The 21,757-nt window shown below is 40.9% G+C and overlaps 1 protein-coding gene across 3 annotated transcripts in view; it reads right to left on the bottom strand.

The window, feature by feature from the left end:
- Positions 1-21,757, bottom strand: part of LOC131130813 (transcription factor SOX-6-like) — a 119,026-nt gene that overhangs the window by 56,006 nt on the left and 41,263 nt on the right. For all 3 annotated transcript variants that reach the window (XM_058074833.1, XM_058074832.1, XM_058074834.1), the window contains one exon: positions 5,121-5,210. In XM_058074833.1, coding sequence (XP_057930816.1) covers positions 5,121-5,210 — 90 coding nt within the window. The remainder of the gene's footprint in view (positions 1-5,120; positions 5,211-21,757) is intronic.

Raw genomic sequence — 21,757 nt, 5'->3', positions numbered from 1 at the left:
TAAACTTTTTTCGCATAATGCATGTATGTTATGTGTGCATATTGTATGTTCAGACATTAGCGACACCCTCGATGTCGGCAGCACATTTGTTGTGGCTGTCTTCACCAAGCTCAATGATTTTCACTAAACACTGAAGTGAACGTCCCTCCATCCATCCATCCATCCATCCATCCTCTACCGCTTAGCCAAGGTCAGGTCGCAAGGGCAGTAGCCTAAGCAGGAAAGTCCACACACAACAAAAGTTCCTCCTGCACGAGAAGTGCTCCATAGTGTCTGCATGCTCCCAAATCCTTACTGAGGATCCCCAAATTTTGTCCACACTCACAATTAAAGCGGGCTGGGACCGTGGCTTTAATGGATGCCTGACAGATGATCACATCGCAAGCCTCAAACTCACCACACCCTGCCAAGTGTTCAGCGCCAAATGCCGCACCAATCTAAAGCTTCTAAACACCACCCCGGTAAGACATTTTTGAGGCAAGTTTTGCAGGGTGCAAAACTTATATTACTCTCACAAAGACAAGAAGTCCCACACACCGCAGACAAGCTTGTTCTGAATGCTGCAATGGGGGCAGAGCTGATCGGTGGAGGGGATCGGCATTTTAAAACAAGTATCGGCAGACGTCGATACCATTCTTTTTCACTGATATTGGCTGATACTGATCTATGGCCGATGGATTGGAGCACCACTAGTTTAAAGCCATTTTCAAAACAACCATTCAACCATTCCCACTGCAGTTGAGGTATAAGAGTGTGATTTTGGAGCTACTAAAGTTATGAAGAGCATCCTTTCAAGAAGTGGATCAACGCTCCAAACTCAACTACATCTGCTATAGTGGCTGCACATGAGATCGTAAGGAAGGGGAGGTTGTTCACAGATGGAGAATACATGAAGGAATTGTTCATAAAAACCAAATATATTTTCTGGACCAATAGGAAAGCAACAAACATCACCAGTAGGCAAATTGATGACATTAATTCAGCAAACATATTGAAATGCCTGTGATGAGTCAAGTGATGTAAACAATATTGAGCAAACAGCGGTGATGTGCAGATACTGTACTCTGATGGGTTTTTGAATGTTAAAATTTTGTCTTCATTTTACACAAATGTAGAAAGAAGTCCAGAAAACCGACATACTGTGGTTCAGTGTTTACATTATTTCAAAGAAGGCCGACACATGCACTGTCGACTTCAACTGGAAGAGGAAAGAAAATGATGGTAGAGGTTGCGACCCCTGCTCTAGGAGTATCTTTCCCTCCGTGTACCAACATGAAACACTTTCCCACACATTCAGCAGTTTAGCGTCAAGGCTGCAAACATGCGTTCCTTGTGAAGCATCTGTGGCTAACAGCCTTCACCAACTCAGCAGAGAAATTATCTGTCCACAAAAAGGCAACCATCAGATTTGTCTGCAGAGAAATTAAGCGTGGTCAAACAATTCTCTTCACTAGGAGAGAAAAGAGAAAACACACACAACTCTTTAAGCTATCTAACACATAACGGATGATGGATGGCTGATAGATCAAAAGCAAAATGTTGCATAATTTCCTGTATAAAGACAAAATTTAAATTTACCAAAAGTGCACTTTCAGAGTTTGTATTTCATACTTGATCATCATATTCTAACACTTTGCTGACACTCCCTCTATACACACGTACAGTACATATTGTCTTATATTAATTATTAATCAATTTTAGTAGCATAAACATTTTTAAAGTTGTTTTTTTTAAACAAACATAACAGCAAATAAAGCTGTAATTTTTGGAATAATTAGATTGTGGAAAAAGTTATTTTATGAGAATAAGGTCAAAATATTATGGGAATAATGTCATAATTTGAAGAAGAAAGCCACCAATCAGTATCAGCCGATTTCTGTGAAAAATCATCTGCATCTACCGATCAATACCTGTTAACGCTATCACCTAGGGGTCGTACTATTACAGCCCGCACCTCCCACTTTCCTTCAAAATATAAACAATCATGTCTGCCTTGTGGAACTTGACCAACCACAAATCTATTTTGCAGGGGTAGCATGTTAAAAAGATTTAACACGCCATTTGAAAAAAAAAAAAAGATTTGACGGAGTATGTTGAGTTATCGAAGCTCAGGGTCTGACGATCAGTCAAACGAGATCTAACGTAGCCATGTGGCTAAGACTCGCCCGTATGTACGTGACAGTCAGAAAGCTAAGCTAATAACCCAAACAATAATAGGGAGATGACCAGCCTTTCTCAACAGTGGAAGACATCGGGTTCGCAGATTGCTCTCTCATTTACCTGGAAGGTGATTTTGCGCTTCCTTTTTCATATCATACAGCCAGTAGCGGGGGTGCAGCCAGGAATTCTGGGTCCCACAAAATGAAAAATCACGTTGCCCCCTTCCTCCTTAATTAATTAAAAATGTTATTAGCAATTAGCTATTTTTTGGATCCCCTAGCAGCTAAGCAACCTTGGAATTGTACTGATTTCCCCCTTTATACGGCACCCCTGGCCAATAGCACAGCATAAATACATTGAAAATGTATAATTAATTCATGTGATCGGTATTTTTGTATCGGAGGGGAATGAAGATTAGCCGCAGCAATACGGAGTATATGTGTGTGAATGAGAGGGACCCAAGTGGAAGAGTGAGGTTACAGGGAGAAGAGATACAGAAGAGTTTCAGCTAAAATTAATTTGTTAAATTAATTAAAAAATGTAATTGTTCCATCCATCCCGGATGATCGGTTTTGTAATTTTTGTAAAATGTATGTTGGGGGAAAAGGTTATAATATTATGGGAATAAAGAATTAAAAAATATTATGAGAATAAAGTCCCAATATTATGAAAAGCTATTTATTGAGATTAATTTAAAAGTTGAAATATTTGAAAAATGAGCAAAGTTGAAACAAAGTTGATACAAATATCACAAAGGTGAGATATTTTCTTGAAATATATAAACGTCATAAAATATCAAAGTGGCCCTTGCATCTTTTCATTTTTCAGTATGTGGTTTTCAGTTGGGGGAAACAGTTTAGACACCCCTGTTTCAGGATATACAATAATAATTGATTGTAAGATGAAATATATACATGTGTGCTCTCCAGCAAAACATCCTTTGTGTTGTAGGTGACAAAAGAAATTAGTATAATATCTAATAATATACCTTGTTAAATAATGAATTAATTTTATTTTACTAAATGCTGATTAAAAAAAACAAGTTGCGGCCCAAAAACGGCCTGCTCTGTAGTCAACAATCCTGTAGTTCCACATCCTTAAATGGGCAGCTTGGGGTGTTATGCTAATTAAATGAGCTGAAACTCATGTGCAACTTATGAGGAGATGAATTCATCAACGCGAGAAGAATGTAAGAACTTAAAATCCTAACTGCTGCAAAACAAATTGAGTTAGGTTTAAGGATTCTTGAGTGTCGCGTGTAAAATTGACCACTTGGTCTTGTCTTGAAAGCTGAATGTAACGTGCACTTTTCCACTCCGATGCTGCATTTATCATCTCTAAAACAACAATGCAGACACCTCTTCATCAGCGTCACATTTCCATTATATACACTTCAAAGTCATTGATCAAACGCAGGAACATTTAGGCCGCTGACTCTGGGAGCACAAACATGCTGAAAATATGCACATAAAGGCTAAGAATTACAACATGTTTGCTCTTTTATTAATGTTTCATTTACACACCCAAATCTATGCTGCTCTCCGTTTACATACCACCTGCCTATTTTTAAATAGGTGTGTTTTTTTATGGGGAGGGTGTGGGTGGCTCATCAGATGCTGAGGACATTTAAGGACAAATTTAAGGAGCACTGCAAAAACTCAATTTCAAGAAAGTAAAAATGTCCAAATTGTGTTTTTGTTTTTTCCTAAAAAGAGAAAGACCTCGTCTGGCAATTTTCTAGCAATTTTTTTTTCTAATAACACGCTAAAAACCTAATTTGATTTTTCTTCAGCAACAGATTACGAATATATTCAATTTTTAAGGCACATCTTAGAACCTACTTTAATGCTTTGACTTTTAACCCAGCATGAGATGAAACGCTTTTTTATTTTGACTGATTGTTTTTATTATATTTGTATATGATTTCTTAACTACTGTATATTGTAATGTTTGTTTCTTTTATATTTTCATTTTGATGTTCAGTTTGATGAGCTGTAGTTATTGTTACAACACAAAATAAATAAAGTTGGTATGGTATGGCATTTATATGCATTTCGAATTGTAAAACTATAATGCAAAACTATAATTGTAAAACTATACATGTTTTGCCTTATCAATCTTTACTTTGTGGAACTGATGACTGGATTAACAGTATTTCTTATGGGAAAAAAGTATTTTGGTGAGAGTACGAGTCAGTTTGAGCCAGACCTTCTGGAATGCATTAAGGACCCTAACCAAGCGTTCACTGCATAGCTATATACAGTAAACAGTGGAACCTTGGTTAGCATACACTCCGTTTAGCATATTTTCCATGGCCTCCTGGCACTATCTTGTCTTTCGAGGCAGTTGTGTCACAATTGTTTGCAAAATAAAAACAGGAAAAAAAAGCAAAACACTGACACTGTTGACGCCTAGTCCACGTTTTCCATTACACAGAATTTCCTTCATTTTATGACAAAAGCCCACCCATCAACCAGCATATCTGTGTTTTCACAATTTCTTTGGCTATTCAATGTGTTAGTTATCATTAAGATTGTATGAAATTTGCCCGAGCTATGTGCCGTATGTCAGAAGAGGGCCCAGTATTACGTTTTGCAGAGACATTCATAGACAGGCTCAATAAAGTTCAGCGTTGTTTTGGTAGCATGGTGTGGCTAAAGCAAGGCTAACTGAAGTTATATGTCGAAAAATATGCACATCTGACAATGACGCTTCAAAAGTGAATTGCATTCATGTTCTGCAATTCTAATTGTATCCCTAATTGTATCCCTGATTGGTGTACATCAGTCCAAGCTTTCCAATGATGCAGTCAAGGGGCAGAGCAGAAACCCAGCTTCATCATGGAAATAGTAGACAGCACTCTAGCAAGGGGTTAACGTACCTAAAGTGATCACTTGTCCTCATGAGTTGTTTCGCAGATTTGGACATAAACAATGTAAGAAAGTGAAGTCTCCACTTACCTTTGACCTCGCCTAGAAGCTCAGTGGCGTTCAGGCGATCGACTCGTTCCTTCCATTCCTTGGAGAGGAGTCTCTCCATGCAGGACGGTTCTGCAAAGAAGAGACCATAAGACATGAATGCATCCATCATGAATTTTGACAGCGTAGTGTTGTTCTAAAGCCATGACTGTTTTTGCTCAATTACCAGAAATGACGATGCTCTCCCACTATGTCGCCAAACTGGCCACTATTGGAGGGTGATAAGTGTGCAGCACTCAAGAGTGTGACATCCGAGTACTGACAGTGCACTGCATTTCACACGGTTTCTCAGTGTGAACTAATTTATACACTCAAAAGACTAAGTGCAAGTATGAAACTGTGTATGTGTTTAGGAAGGAAACCATACGCATGACCAAGAACACAACTTCAGTAGGAATGCCAGACAAAGTGAAAGTGACATGAATTTACTTTCACTTTGCAACATGAGAGGCAGTGAAAACATAAATCAGGAATCAGCAGTCATCCCACTGACCCAGTGTGAGAATCCCGCCATTGTTCCCCAATGACCGTCTCATGGCTCATAATGTCTCGTTTATGCAAAGGATGACCTGCCACTAATGACCAAGCTATGAGGCTAAAAAAATTGCTTGATTTTCACCTAAAGACAGCTCTCTTGTTTTTAATCTCTTGATTTCCCCTTTAAATGTGGTCTACACAGGCAAAAACCTATCCCAAACCCAATCTGAAACTGAGCATAGACATTCAGTGCTATTCATTCATTGAATAAGTAAAGTAATAGGACACGCCTGGGCAACACAACACAGCACAACATGTTCCATTACCTTTATGAAATATGAAATTTCATATATTCATATGAAAAACTGGTGGGTTCAAACAAAAACAAACGTCTTCTAGGATTTGAATCGGATCCAGATCCATTCTGAAATGGAGTGCTCTGGTTTCACATTCATCTTTTGATATAAACCCATAAAGGAATTGGCCTCACTGTAATGTGATTGCACATGAGTGTGTGTGTGTGTGTGCATAAGCATACACAGTATATGCATATTAAATATTAAATATAACATTAAATTAAATTTAAATATATTTATATAATATATTATTTTTATACTTGATTTTAATACTTTTATTATTGATTTTTTTAATTAATTAATTATTATTTCACCTTTTAATTTATTTGTTTTATTCAAGTAATGCTGCCCGCATCTACACAACACGTTTAGCAGTTCTAACAGCAGTGGGACTTTTTGAGCACTGTTGTCCCCGGACTTTCTACAGTGTCACACCCGAGCCCATCAACAAGTGTCAGCCGAAAAGGATGTTCAAAAAAAAGACACACATAGAGAAAAAAAGGGCGACACTATCGGGCGCAGTGTGGAGCCCGAGGCCTTGCCTGATTTGGAATAGTCAAGTCAGACAATAGCTCATTTGTGGAGCCTTTATCCCGACAAAAGGCGCTATAGGCCCTGGCAGGAGCACATGGCCTATTGTGAATGGCTTAATGTTTACAGGCCGTGTATTGTGCAGTCATGAGACGCCGACTTCCTTTGCTGAGTCCATTAAAGCCTTGCATGTTTACAGTGGGATTATGATTGTTGTGAGTAAGGCTCGTCACATGGGAGTAAAAAAAAAGCCAGTGATGGCCAGTGGTGGACAGACTCAGGGCGGGCGCCATTTTGGCCAAATTTGGCTAAAGTCGACACAAGGCTGAGGTATGAAACACAATCATTTCTTGTCAGGACAAAGCTGAAAAGTGTCTGCGCTGTGCGGGTTTAAGGATGAGTGAAGACGGTGGACGCTAGCTTGGAAAAAACAGCGACGACAATTTATGTTGCACTTAAGCAGGAAAACACAACTTGTGACTTGAAGGCACATCTGTGTGTGTGTACTCTGATGCACAATTTATACCTCCCGTGGTGGTAAACAGGAGGCCATCTTTTACCCTAGATGGATCTTTATCTGTCTCTGCGTTCCAGGCGGGATCAAGTGCTGTTTAGATAGTGGCCTGTATAAAAATTCCCGGCGGTCTGAGCGCCTCTTTATCAAGTGGAGGAGAGAGGTGGGTGATGAGTGGGACGGAAGGATGGCTTATTTTATACAAGGAAATGGTGAACTCTTCGTGATGCATCCATTCAACTCTCTTATTGGCTGGAGAACAGCAGCAGCACTAACTACTGTTTTGTTGCTGTATTGCAGGTAAACCACAGACTACGTTTACATTCAGGGCCACCCCTGGCCAACTTGGTACAGTCTGCCTTTAAAGGCAGCATCTGTACCCGTACACCACTAGGGACAGGTGAGGAGGTCAAGCATTAATTTGACAATCACTGCAAGCGCTGCATCGGATTAATTGTCTGATTCCCACCTGCCTTACGGCAGTGATGCACATGTTTTGTGCATTCGCCAAGAATGCACCCCCTTGACCCTTGAGGCCTTAAGCACAGCGCATGTACACAGTTGGGGCCCTGTTTACATGCACCAAATAAATACATAATTCTTAACATTTTTCACCAAATATATATTTTTTTTAAATTTAAGAATATTTTTTAAATGACTATATATATTTTTTTTAATTAATTTTATTAATTAATTTTAATTTTATTTTTTTAAGTAATTTTTAACTAACCCGTGCGCACCATGTCAAGCTACCCCTCTCAGTTATAACAGCAGATGGAGCCACACAGAATCTGACGCTGATTTATAACTTTATTCTCACCTGAACACATCAACAGCAGTGCAATTGCAACACCATAAACATATATATGTATCACCAATTCAAAAACACCTCTAGTCCTCCTTGGAACGACACCTCCTCACTGTCACTAAGCAACAAGAAAAACAAAAAAAAATAGGGATGTCCGCTAATATCAGCCACTGATAATTATCGGCCAGATATCAGCCTAAAAATCAGTTTAAGAGCTTCATGGAAATGGCAAGTATGAAAAATATTCCAGTGGTAATTAGGGCTAATTTATCACACAGCAATGTAATAAGTAGATGACACCAGACAAGACACTACCAACAAATAATGCAGCATAACCAACAACTATGTCAGCTTTAAACATGTAATTTATTTACCATTTACAACAACAGTACAGTAAAGCAACACTGGGAAACTGGAAGAAAGGCTGCATGGAGCGCTGAGCGCACAGACATCAACACCGGCGCCATGTTGGATGTGCTGCCCTGTATACCCCTGTATATACTAGAATACAAGTCAATGTACTTACTTTCATTACGCGCCTTTTAGACATTTGGGGGGGAGTTTATCATGCACGGATTTTCAAAACTGCGGACATCACGCAAATCCTTTTGGAAAGAAATTGGGATGAAAATGATTTTTCTGTGTGCACACAGGAAACCCTTACAAGCAGCTAGGTCACAAGGGTAAGGCGGGGTGGAGGGGGGGGTGAGTGCGTCGCAAGTTTGTAAGTACATTGTGTTCACTGACCTCCCACAGCAGGTAAGGTACTCCTCCAGCTGTACACTGTGGTTCTCCCCACCTCGATTGATGCACAGGAGCATAACGTACCCAACATTAATGCCCCTTGCCCAACCTTCTCCCGGCCAACACTGTGGTTCTTCCAGCCTCTATAGACATACGGTGGGATAGCGTATCCAGCATTAATGCCCCACTGCAAGCAACTTCTCTTGATATACACTCTGATTCTGCCATAGGAAGCCATTACATCCATCTTCCAATGGAACTGAGTGGGCTGCACGAGACTTATACGATGCCCACACACACACACCCCTGGTGAGTTTAACATACCACAGCCTTACATGAAGCGCACCTAATGCAAGTTTGACTACCCTACTTCCTCTACGGAGCCTGTGTGTGTGGTAACATGTATGTCGGGATAACTCCTGCTTTAAGTTAATGCCTCTTGTTCATACATTCACTAACACACAGTTAGTAATTATGGATCTGATCTAAGAACTTTGGCCCACGTGCTCACGGACATCTTCAACACCTCACTGGGGTCGTCCCTCCGTGTTTCAAGTCTGCCACAATAATTCCAGTGCCCAAGCAACCATCCATCAGATGTCTAAATGACTTTTGGCCCATTGGACTCACATCCACCATAATGAAATGCTTCGAGAGGGTGGTTAAGGACCATATCACCTCCATACTCCCCCCATCACTCGACCCGTTCCAATTCGCATACCAGCCAAACCGCTCCACTGAGGACGCCATCTCCACTGCTCTCCACCTGAGCCCAGAGCACCTGGAGACGAGAAACACCCGCGTACAGATGCTGTTCCTGGACTTCAGCTCAGCATTCAACACGATCATCCCCCAGGACCTGGAATGCAAGTTGGAACCGCTGGGCCTCAAGACCTCCCAGTGCAACTGGCTTCCTCACAGATAGAACCCAGTATGTCAGAGTGGGCAACAACACATGAGCCCTGAACACGGCTCACCCCAGGGATGTGTTCTGAGCCCCCTGTTGTTTACCCTGATGACCCATGACTGTCGCCCCAGATACAGCAGCAACCATTATCCTGAAGTACGCGGACGACACAACAGTTGTGGGCCTCATTCAGGACAACAACGAACTGGCTTACAGGGAGGAAGTGAAACACCTTGTGGATTGGTGCAAGGCGAACAACCTGGTCCTGAATATTGACAAAACAAAAGAGATCATCGTCGACTTCAGGAGATCCAGGCCTAGCCACACTCCACTCTGCATCAACGACACGTAGAAGTTGTGAGCACAACCAAGTACTTGGGGGTACACATCACAGACAACCTCGGCTGGTCACTCCACGCCTCCTCTCTGGCAAAGAAAGCACAGCAGCGACTGCACTTCCTGCGGCGGATGAGAAGAGCCTCCCTCTCCCCTCCTATGCTGACCACTTTCTACAGAGGGACCATCGAGAGCCTGCTGACCAGCTGCATCTCCGTCTGGTCTGGGAGCTGCAAGGCCTCGGACTGGATGTTACTGCAGAGTGGTGAGGACAGCGGAGAAGATCATTGGGACCCCGCTCCCCCATCGCAAACACCCGCTGCGTATCAAGAGCCCATCGGATCTACTGTGACCCCACACACCCCCAGCATGGACTGTCGGTGGAGAAGGCTCTGCAGCATCCGCTGTAGAACAACCAGGTTTAGAGACAGCTACTTCCCCCTGGCCATCAGACTGCTCAATGCCAAATAAGCCCCTCTACCTGCCCACACGCACAACCAAAACTTTACATTATTGTTCTTTATTCCAAATTATTTAATTTATTTGTGCAATTTACTGTTTACACTATACATTGTTGTTCATATTTGACGTCATCTATTTATTCTCCACATTATTATTATTATTTATTATTATTTATCTTCTTTTGTCACTGGTATTATATGGGAGCCAGGCAACAACATTTCGTTGGCAATTTCACTGCTGTGTTATTGTGCAATGCCAATAAAGGAAGTCTGTCTTTATTGATTCCACACAGTAGTAATAATTAAAATTAATTACGTCAGCTATAGAAATAATGCCCTTTCACAAAAACTAAATTAAATCGCTATTTTAATTTAATTTTGTTTCATTCTATTTTACTGGTAATTTTGTGTGTACATGTTGTCAGTTGTACAGTTGTCTACATGTTTTAATCCCAACCTTAAGTCATGACTGTGTGTTTATACAGTATGTGTTTTAAAGGCAAATTCAACAATAAACCTTTTTTTTGTGGATGTAAATACGTAGAGTGAGTGACTCTTTACGTGACCAAACACCTCCTAGTGTTGATTGACAACTTGCATTAATCTTTTACTACGGTTCATCTTCTCATACTAATGGAAGAAATGAGAACAATTCACAATACCACAATTTTTCTCTGGTGATTAATTATCATTAATTAATTAATTAATCATTAATTTTCAGGACAAAATTCAAGAGGCTTGCTGTCTACAAGTTGATGTTAATTAAATTTGAATAGTTTTGCCTTGGCGGAGGTCATTGCTCTGCCAGTGCTGCAGAGACGACAGCGGTGCTGAATAAAAAGAAGAAGAAACAGGAAGTGAGTGACAAATAGGAAAAGACACACACAAGTCATGTTGGCAGAGAGAAGACGAGAAGGAAGAGGAGAGAGCAGCTGTCCTTACAGCTGGCCGCCAGGATTGATGTCGCCGTGAAATAAAACTCAACATATGTCCAAACATGAGCACACACACATACACACACACATATTGATGAACATAATAGTGCACTTGCGGCAGCAGTTGTATGGCACACATACATGCAGATTAAACAATGCCACCACACTGCTAACACACACACACACACACACAGACCCAGTGTCAGTGTTGTAAAACCATTAAAGTGGTTAGCCCGGCTGTGTGTTAGCACGGTGTCTGTTTCACACACACTATTTTCATCTGTCAGGCGACACCCACACTACAAGAAAATACACACACACACACGGTTGAGGAGGGGGCACACATAGTAGCCCCATGTAACCCTATTTTTATATGTCAGCTCTTTCCCACACACACAAGATTTAGCCGTGTGATACAATCAGCAAATAATAATAATAATTGTTCATGAACAAAATCACTTTTCACTTTTGCGTCTCAGTTAGTGTACTTTAATACTGAGACGCATATCTTTTGAGTGCATAAGTACATTCACATTGAGAAGTAGGGAAACATGCAGTGTATACAACCACCTACTGTACCTGGATGTTGTACTCCAAACCAGAAACTATTATGGAACCTACTGTATTATGCTCATTTTTTGGCCCTTTGTATTGAGTTGTGGACTCCTATAGAGAAGCTACACAGGATAACCGGCACAGAAAGCTTTCTAGATCTTCCAGAATCTGCACCTATTCCAGCTGTATTACCTTGGATTGGTTTTAATTTATTCCACCCATGGCCCGCCTCCAACCACGTCCACTCCACTGTGATTGGTCACACTCCCAAAAGTGTTTAGTGGAAACGTGGTCATTAACGTTTTTTTTTTGTGACTACCTTGTTCCAGAGCCCTGTGGTTCATCTGCCTCCATGGAGGCATAGTGTGTCCTACACCTTTCCTGGCGAGAGTGCGCTGCCCCTGGCTTCAGCAACAGTTGGGCGGCTATTTCACGTTCATGTTCACAAAAACATGTGAAATGCCTTTGGCATTTTTTCCGATCCTCTGTGACATCACGACAGTTTTGCAACGCCCTCTGACACCCATCATTGAAAACGCCTGCTGATTGGTCCTCATCTGGTCGACAGCAAAGAAAACTTGAAAATGTTTCAACTTTCGAGACACGAGTCACAAGACACATATCACATGCACAAGCACAAACCTTCACACCCACAAATTTCACGTGTCACTTGGGCGGACAATGATATGCGACAATCGCCCTATGGCACAATGAGTAGAAGCCATGTCACCGCCTGTATGTGGCGCCCATAACAAGCCAGCAGGCATAGTCGAGGACATTTATTTATGGGCTTGTGTCATGTGACCGTGGTTGAAGACGAGAATGGATGTAAATACAATTGCAAGCTAGTGGCTAGTGTGCAAAGTTTTTCTGCGTGCACGTAAAAAATAATTTGCATCCCGGTTTTCTTCTTAGGGCTTTGTATGCTTTCTGCGGGATAAAACTCCCCCTTATATTTCTTTGTAGAAAGGCACTCAATGAAAACAGACGTTGACATAGTAGCTCAGCGCTCGACGATGGTTCATTCTCTTCCTGTTTCCCAGACTGCTTTGCTGTACTGTTGTTGTAGACGGCAAATTAATTATATGTTTAAAGCTCAACTGATATCAGATTTTTAGGCTGATATCTGACCGATAATTATCAGTAGCCAATATTATCGTACATGCCTAATATATACATATAGTTATAATACTGAAATTGACTGGTGACCTGTCCAGAGTGTACCCCACCCCTTGTCACCTGGGATAGGCTCCAGCATACCAGCGACCTTAGTGAGGATAAGCGGTATAGAAGACGGATGGGTGGAAGAAAGCCCACAATCACAAATTAGCACATCTATATCGATCTATTTAAAAATCTGTAAAGGTTTATTACACTAAAAAAGTAATTTTCTACCCTTAACTCTGGAACATATTGTTTCTCTTTACATTATTTGCAGTTGGAAACATTGTTTCTAAACCCAGATGAATCAGATTGTATTCCTCCTCACACGCTTCCACTTTAACTTGGCAGCGCTGACATTATCTAATGTTCACACTGACATAAATGTTTTATTTCAACTTTAAGATCAGTCAAAAGTGGAGCCTCACATGCTGCAGCGTGCAAAACTGCGTCTTTGTCAAAGGCACGCTCCTAAAACCTCAGTTCAGGACCTCAGCTTCTGGTTCCACTTTAGGCATGATACATGAAACTCGCAGCAAACACACACACACACACATAATGCATGTATTGTTTAGGTTCAGCCCTCAGGGGAGACCATGTGGGTGGAGCTTCTGATTTGGGTCACAGAAAGGGACTGGGGGGGTTCAGGAGGCCAAAAAAGACAAACCCTCTAGTTGGGCACAATATTACATATAGATCATTTGGCAAAAAATTAAGGTAAATTAGGTAAACTAGGCCTGTCGTGATTTTTTTTAATTGCTGTGCCATAATTATTGGGAATTATTATCTCATTATTTTGAGATATTTTTTTCATTAATGTAATGGCAATACAGTGATATTAAAAGGTTTGGGCACCCCTGGTAATTTAAGATTTTCCTTTATATATCACTGGTTGTTTGATCAGCAATTTCAGTTAAATAAATCATATAGCAGACGAACACACTGATGTATGTAAGTGAAATGAAGTTTAAGGGAATTAAAGGGAATTAGAGCTGGTTGTTCAGAAAGTGGGAGGTTGGCGGTTCAATACCCATTCTCCCCACCCTGCCACTGTGTGTTTCAATTTTAATCAGTTGTAACCAGGTTAAGAAAACAAGTATTCTTAAAATAAATATTTCCATCTTAAAGGTCCTGCTATTTTCAGATCGAAAAATCTTAAATGTAAGATTTTGGTTGTTCTTATTATTTATTATTTCTTAGCAAGTACAAATTACTTGCTGCATGGACACATAATTTCACTACTTTCAAGTAGTTTTTTCCCTAAATTTCATGTTTTTATTTTATATTGTGGTTAGCGTGCAGGTTACACAGCTCAGAGACCCGAGTTCAATTCCACCCTCGGGCATGGAGTCTGTGTGGAGTTTGCATGTTCTCCTCCAGGTACTCCGGTTTCCTCCCACATTCCAAAATTATGCTAGGTTAATTGGTGACTCCAAATTGTCCATATAGGTATGAATGTGAGTGTGAATGGTTGTTTGTCTTTATGTGCCCTGTGATTGGCTGGCGATCAGTCCAGGGTGTACCCCGCCTTTTGCCCGAAGACAGGGCAAAAGGACGATAGGCTCCAGCCCACCCGCAATGCTCGTGAGGATAAGGGGTAGAAAATGAATGATTGTGTAGAACACGACACACACAGCTAGAGAGTGCACACAAGTGCTGGTTCTGTGTGTGTGCTGGCTTGCAACCCCCTGAGTTGCTGAGTTCACTTACGCCGTTCATACTGCTATAGAACCAACACGCCCCTGACAGATGCACAAAGTGAAACCTCTTGTCATCCAGCAAAACAAACATGCATGCACATAGACGTATCAATTTATTGAGGTCGGCAAAATTATTGTGCAATTTATTTATTTACTTATTATCATGACAGGCCTAAGATATTATGATACACTACAGTACAATGAATATATTAATATAATATATTATATTAATATAAAATGACTTTTGTATGAATACATGGAGTCAATCATTATTATTTTTGTTCAGGTTAATTCAGTGTACCTAATTTTGTGTCCAGTAGTGTACATTCAACCTTGCGTCACACAATGATTAGCATTACTGCAGGAAGTCACATTCAACTCACTTCTAAGGTTTATCCTGTCGGCCTTTGCCAGATATCATAAATCATTTGCTCAACAATTACGTGTTTGGCTGAGAGGCCCTTGTAAAAAAAATTATAAATGAGGAGGACTTGATAAAAATCGCTACTTAATCCAATGCCTTGGACGGCATTCAAGAGCGGAGCACGTCGCCCAAGCTGCAGCCATATGCTGGCTGGACTGCTGCCAAGCTGAGCGAGGAGGCGGCAAATCCCAACTCTGACTCTGAGGCCCATCGTTAGGAAGCACTTCCTACTCAATTAGAGCAGGCCGGGACACTGGAGGTAACACTAAACAGCCCTAATGGCGCACAGGAAGAAAGGCTTCCAATGATCTACAACGTTTACATACAATATTAAAATAGATGGTCTGAAATATTGAATTATCATGATGCTTATTTTTGACTTGTGAGATAAACTGTTAGCACCCCAATGCTAAGCTCACCACCAACACACACAGCTCACAGCTCAAAGTCGCAATCTGGTGGAGTAAAGGCAAGCACGCGCCCCCAAGCCGAGACCTTGTTAACTAGCCAATGAGCTTAACTCCCGGGCCGACCCAACCAGGCCGTTAATCTGTCATCACAATTTACACCTGGCTGTATGGATCCACAAGCCTATACACATGAATGGACGTCCATAGCTCCATAGCCTAAAAGTAGGGCTCTAAAGCACTGGATAGGGAATCATGTCTTAGATTGGAATCACAGCTTGAAAATGATGCTGATGTTTCTAGTCTGACTTTTAATGATGAGAACAACATATCTCTTATTGCTACTTAAGCTGTCTGATAGTGGACCAGCCAGGACATCTTTAGGACTAGCACTGGTCCTAAACGTGTTTTTTTTAATACAAATATCATATGTGAGCCCTCTAATAACAATAAGAATAAAGTTAAAGGAAGGAGAAACAACAAAAAGAAAAATAAGGAAGAGAAAGAAGATGAAAGAAGAGGAAGGACAAAGCACAAAGAAAAAAGGAAGGGGAAGAAGAAAATGATGAAGAAAGAATAAAAAAGGAAGAAAGAGAAGAAAGAAAAGAAAGAAAAGAAGAATGAGGAGAAGAAAGAACAGGAAGAAAGAAGGAGGAAAAGGATGGAGGAAGAAGAGAACGGAAAAGGAAGGAAGAATGATGAAAAAGGAACAATAAGAATGTAAAAGAAGAAACAAGAAAGTGGAGGAAGATAAAAGCAACAGGACAGAATAAGCATGAAAAACAAGAAATAAATGGAAGGAAGAAGACGGAGGAAGAACAAAGGGAAAGGAAAGAGGTGAAGAAAAAGGAAGAAGAAAAGGAAGGAAGAAAAAAAAGTAAGAGGAAGAAAAAACAGAGGAAGGAGGAAGAAGCAGAAGGAAGAAGGTCAAATAAATAAGGAAGAAGAAAAAGGGAAAAGAAGATGAAGATTAAGAAGGGAAAAAGAGATATGAAATAATAATGTTCTATATTAATATAAATAAATGATAATAAAATGGTGTATATTTTGCATGTGATGGCTGCATCGGTGTAAATAAATCAAGCTAAAAGAGGCCAATGGACAGTGATGGTGATGTGATGTCACTCAGAATCTATCTGCGCGCATGTCAACACTGAGCATGCTCGGTGTTCATGAAAAAACATGAGTGCGCTGTCCATGCTGATAGAAGTCATACATGACAAGATCTTCTTCTATCCACTGCACGTTTGGACTGCAAAAAAAACTTGCAGTCCAGGTGTGGCAGGCGTGCAGCGGTGCTTGTAATCCACACTGGATTGTAAATGCAACACGTGAATTGTTTGCTTTATTCATAAGCAGGGATCACAGCGATGTTCAGAGCCACTCTAGTCTCGTTAGCTGGCTGACTAAGCTGGCATGACGGAGCCCCGCCCATGCCAGGACCCATTAACGCTGAGTGAGCCCCCGTCAGAAAAAAAAACAATTCCACCGGTAAGGTAATGAGAGCTTTGATTGCACACCTGATTTCGCAATAACTTATTATTCAAATAAATCATGATGGACAAATGCCCAATAATGTCAGCATCTTTTGCAGGCTCACTTTTTGCCAACTGTTGCTTTGGATTATTGTTGGATTAATTCATGTCAATTAATAGTTACATCTACAAACAATTCAGAAATCCCTATGAAGAAGAAAAGCTGCAGTTTTGTCAGAACTGTGTTGGTGACAAAACGTGCACGGTGAAAAATACTACCCAACCGACCTACCTGACTAGATATTAGGAGAAAAATATTACTGAGAAAAATACTATTGAAAATATCAGTAGAGTTATGCAGTGTTGTTCAAGCACATGCGATAAATCAATAAAGAAGAAGGCTACGTACCACCACCATTATTTCACAGCACCAAAAAAGATACAACACTGCGGCTATTATTTACAATTACTTCCTGTACTATACAAGGCGAGTTATCGCGACGTGAACATGCGAGCGCAGTTGGACGCTCCCCGCAGTGCCTACGGCAAGGCGGATAGGACCAGGGTGACTGCCACGACAGATCGCCGGGTTATGACATGCTCCACCCAGCAACATGTATGCTAGCTCTGTATGTCCACAACCTGGAATTATTCAGTATTGTAAATATAAAATTTGTAAATTTGTAAATATAAAAACACCGGTTATAGACCAGGGTTCAATTCCACCCTCGGCCATCTCTGTGTGGAGTTTGCATGTTCTCCCCGTGCATGTGTGGGTTTTCTCCGGGTACTCCGGTTTCCCCCCACATTCCAAAAAACATGCTAGGTTAATTGGTGACTCCAAATTGTCCATAGGTATGAATGTGAGTGTGAATGGTTGTTTGTCTATATGTGCCCTGTGATTGGCTGGCCACCAGTCCAGGGTGTACCCCGCCTCTCGCCCGAAGACAGCTGGGATAGGCTCCAGCACCCCCGCGACCCTCGTGAGGAAAAAGCGATAGAAAATGAATGAATGAATGAACACCGGTTATGCAAGGGTGGAGTAAGGTGTTTCCTTTATTATTTCTAATCTAATATGTTTCAGAATAAACTAAACAATTACCATACCACCATTAGTCGCTTTAGAGGTAGATGGAGGTCGCCTCACAACAGACGCTTCTATGCATTTACCTTGATAGCCTTCTTCATCGTAAGTGAATAGTGGCAACTTAAAGAGAAATGGAGAGCCTTATTGGACCTGACACTTGTGACACTGACAAAATCAGAAAGTCTACGTCTAGCGAGCAGGAGGGCTTGGAGGGGGTGGAGCGATCCGGTGTACAATGGCACCTCAATGCAGTAGTATAATCCAGCTGTAATTTGAATGTGACTGTACACAGGGGACACAGAGTATTTGGGTGAGTGTATTGATGCAGGTATTCCATTTGAAAATAATCGCCCACATTTCATCTTGTGTGTTTATTCAGTCTTAATAACACTTGCTTTATGTGTGATACATAAAACAAGTGCAACTCAAGCTAATACATAATGTAAGGAGAAGACCTTCACCTCCTGCGTGGGAATGTGGTCGCTCATCAAGGAGGCCTTGTCAGCAACCAGCTGTGCTTTAACGAGCAATTGATGAAGCATTTAACAACAGACGTCAGGGTGAACGTCTACCATGCTGCAGGGCGAGGTCAAGCTATTCATTAGAGATCCTGCAACTGCGATATCGCCCACATATTACCTTTGAGCCGCCGCGGTCAGCCATGTTGGGCTAAGTGAGCGCTCAGCGGCTAATTGGTGGTGTTATGTTTGATCATGTTAGCTAATGGAGCCCAGCCCTTTCAAGGAGGGGGGGACATTGTTCACATGAGACATGAAGGTGTCAACAGAAAAAAAAAACATCTTGATGAGACCCAGTTTACCAGAAGGGTCTTTCAGTCCTGAGAATTGATGAAGAAATGAAAAGACTTCCTGATCGATAATAAAGACACATTGTTCAAAGTGATTGGCTAAGGAATCACAGAAGGGCTCTGGAGCTTCATGGTCATCACTTTGCCTGCTAAGAATGAAACTCTAAGCCTCAGCATTCTATTGATGAGTGAACAACTCATTAGGATGAACCTGTCAGTCCATGTGCAGGAGGACAGTGTAGCTCTTCCGTCAGTACACTTTCGTAAGTATACTGTATACCCCGTGTACAGTGATGCATTGGTTCATCTCAGAAATCCATTCCAGAAAGTTTGATTCAAACCAAAACTGACAATGCTAATCCATTCCAGACACCCAAAAATGTTAATGTGTCCCTGTTATGCTCATTTTTGGCCCTTTGTATTGAGTTGTGGACTCCTACAGAGCAGCTACACACAATAACACGCACAGAATAACATTTTAGACCTTGCAGAATCTGCCCATATAAGAACATATAGAAAAAACTCTCTGAAACCAGTTCAGAGTCGTTACAAACTCACTCCCAAATGCGCAAACCTCATTATCTGAAACTTTGGCATCGGTTAACACAAGAATGCAACATCTAACAACATTTAAAAGTGAAAAAGCATAATAGGTCCCCTTTAACACAAAGCACATTTTAGAGAAAATAATTATACTTTTGACATGATGCAAAAATAATAACAAATTGAGAAATTAACTGACAATTGAACATTTAACATCACTTTTACCTAGTGGGGGAAAAAATGTAAATTTCCCCACTGAGGGACGAATAAAGGTATATCTAATCTTGGGCGGCACGGCGGTCGAGTGGTTAGCGCACAGACCTCACAACTAGGAGACCAGGGTTCAATTCCACCCTCGGCCATCTTGTGTGAAATTTGCATGTTCTCCCCGTGCATGCAGGTTTTCGCCGCGTACTCCGGTTTCCTCCCACATTCCAAAAACATGCTAGGTTAATTGGCGACTCCAAATTGTCCATAGGTATGAATGTGAGTGTGAATGGTTGTTTGTGTATATGTGCAGGGTGTACCCCGCCTCTCGCCCGAAGACAGCTGGGATAGTCTCCAGCAGCCCCCCCCCCCCCCCCCACGCGACCCTCGTAAGGAAAAAGTGGTAGAAAATGAATAAATGAATTAATCTAATCTAAAAACCCACAAAACCATCAATTAACAAAATGAACACATTATGCTGCTACAACCACATTTTGCAAAAATGTAAACAAATATATCAAACTACATATAAATGTTCTAGAAATAATAAACATGTACTTTGCTGTTGAATACAGAAAATGAAAAAAAAATCAACAACAACCGTTGACAGCAATGACATTGAGGAAGTGCACCGGTGAGGATGCTTTATGGCTGGTGACATGTGCTTCAGTACGTTTGACTTTGGATACCGTAAATATGCTACAGTACGTTGGAACGCTTGTATTTTGTTGTTAGAAGCAGAAATGTTGTGGTTTTTTTTAGATGCTATTTTGGATGCTAAAAAAGCAGGCGTGAATTACTGGATGTACCAACACCCTACACTACACTACACACAGCAAAACAGTGAGTTTAGTTGAACTTTATTCTATAGTTATTCTGTACAATACACAATACAATTAAAGCAGGCACCTTAGCCGAAGGGCTGTATGGTGACCGAGTGGTTAGCATGTTGACCATACAGTCAGTGCGTATTTGTTCATTTTGAATATTTCAGAACTAAACTAGATAAAAAGTAATTCTAAAATTAAGGCTATACCGTAAAGTAAATGAGTAAATAGGCCTTAAAACCACGCAAATTATGCACACATGTCTAGAAATATGTCTTAAAATTAAAATTAAAGTGGAAAATAATTTGCAGTGTAGGAGATGACAACCCAATACAAAAGGACGAAAATTAGCAAAATAGGTCCCCTTTAACATTTTCCCTTCATTATGTCACTTATCCATGAAATTAACTCTACTGATGGCAAAAATGATGGCAAAAAAGGGAAAAGTGAAGTGAAACTACATATACTAAAATGCTCAGAAAGTGGAGAAGTGCCATGAACACTCACTGCATGATAGTTCCAAGCCACTCAAACGCTGTGACCATCATGAAGGACAAATATGGTATCTTTGAACATGTAAAAAAGATTGCTCCTATGAAATTGACAGTGATAATTAATCAGTATATTAGTCTCCTTACTGAGACTTCCTCATTGTATGGCAATTACCATGGCAACACTTCCAACTATGCTACTGTGACGGTATGACAGAGCAGGAGCCAACTTGGAAATGAAGCATGCAGACAGCATAGAAGGCAAAACACACACCACTTAGCACACTTATGAAAACCCAGCTGCCTGTCCGCTTCCTGTCCGGCAGAAAGGCACGAGCGACTATCTGTAACCTAAAAAAAACAGGAGCGTGTGCCGCGATTGCGCCTCTGGCCATCCAGCTCACACCCACTTTAGTGGATCAATGACAAGCCAAAGAGCCGTAAAGAGCGAGATCAAGCGCTCATCTGATATCAAGATTAGTACGTGCACTGTGACAGGCAGGAGGCCCGCTGCATGGCTGAAGGGGTTCAGAGGACGAGCTGAGGCATGCTTGGAGACGTGTTAACGCTTTAGATCATCCGGGAAAGGGAAGGGCATTTTCACTCATTGATACTGGGATCTAAAGAGAAAGTAGTCATTTTTCACCTTCAAAAGAACCCTTGTGGCGGACACGTTTGGAAGGACCCACTTAAGGATTAGTCTGCATGTATATTGATATTTTTTAAAACATAATCTAAAGTCTGAACATATAGGCAGACTCATATCATACAATCAGAATTTTGTTTTTCAGTATAACATTAATAAATAATATTACAGGAAGAAATATTATATTAATAAATATTTCATTCATTCATTTATTTTCTA

The sequence above is a fragment of the Doryrhamphus excisus genome, chromosome 6 (genome assembly GCF_030265055.1).
Source record: "Doryrhamphus excisus isolate RoL2022-K1 chromosome 6, RoL_Dexc_1.0, whole genome shotgun sequence".
NCBI lineage: Eukaryota > Metazoa > Chordata > Actinopteri > Syngnathiformes > Syngnathidae > Doryrhamphus > Doryrhamphus excisus.
Note: the sequence above shows the minus strand (reverse complement) of the source record. Positions and strands in the feature narration are given on the sequence as shown.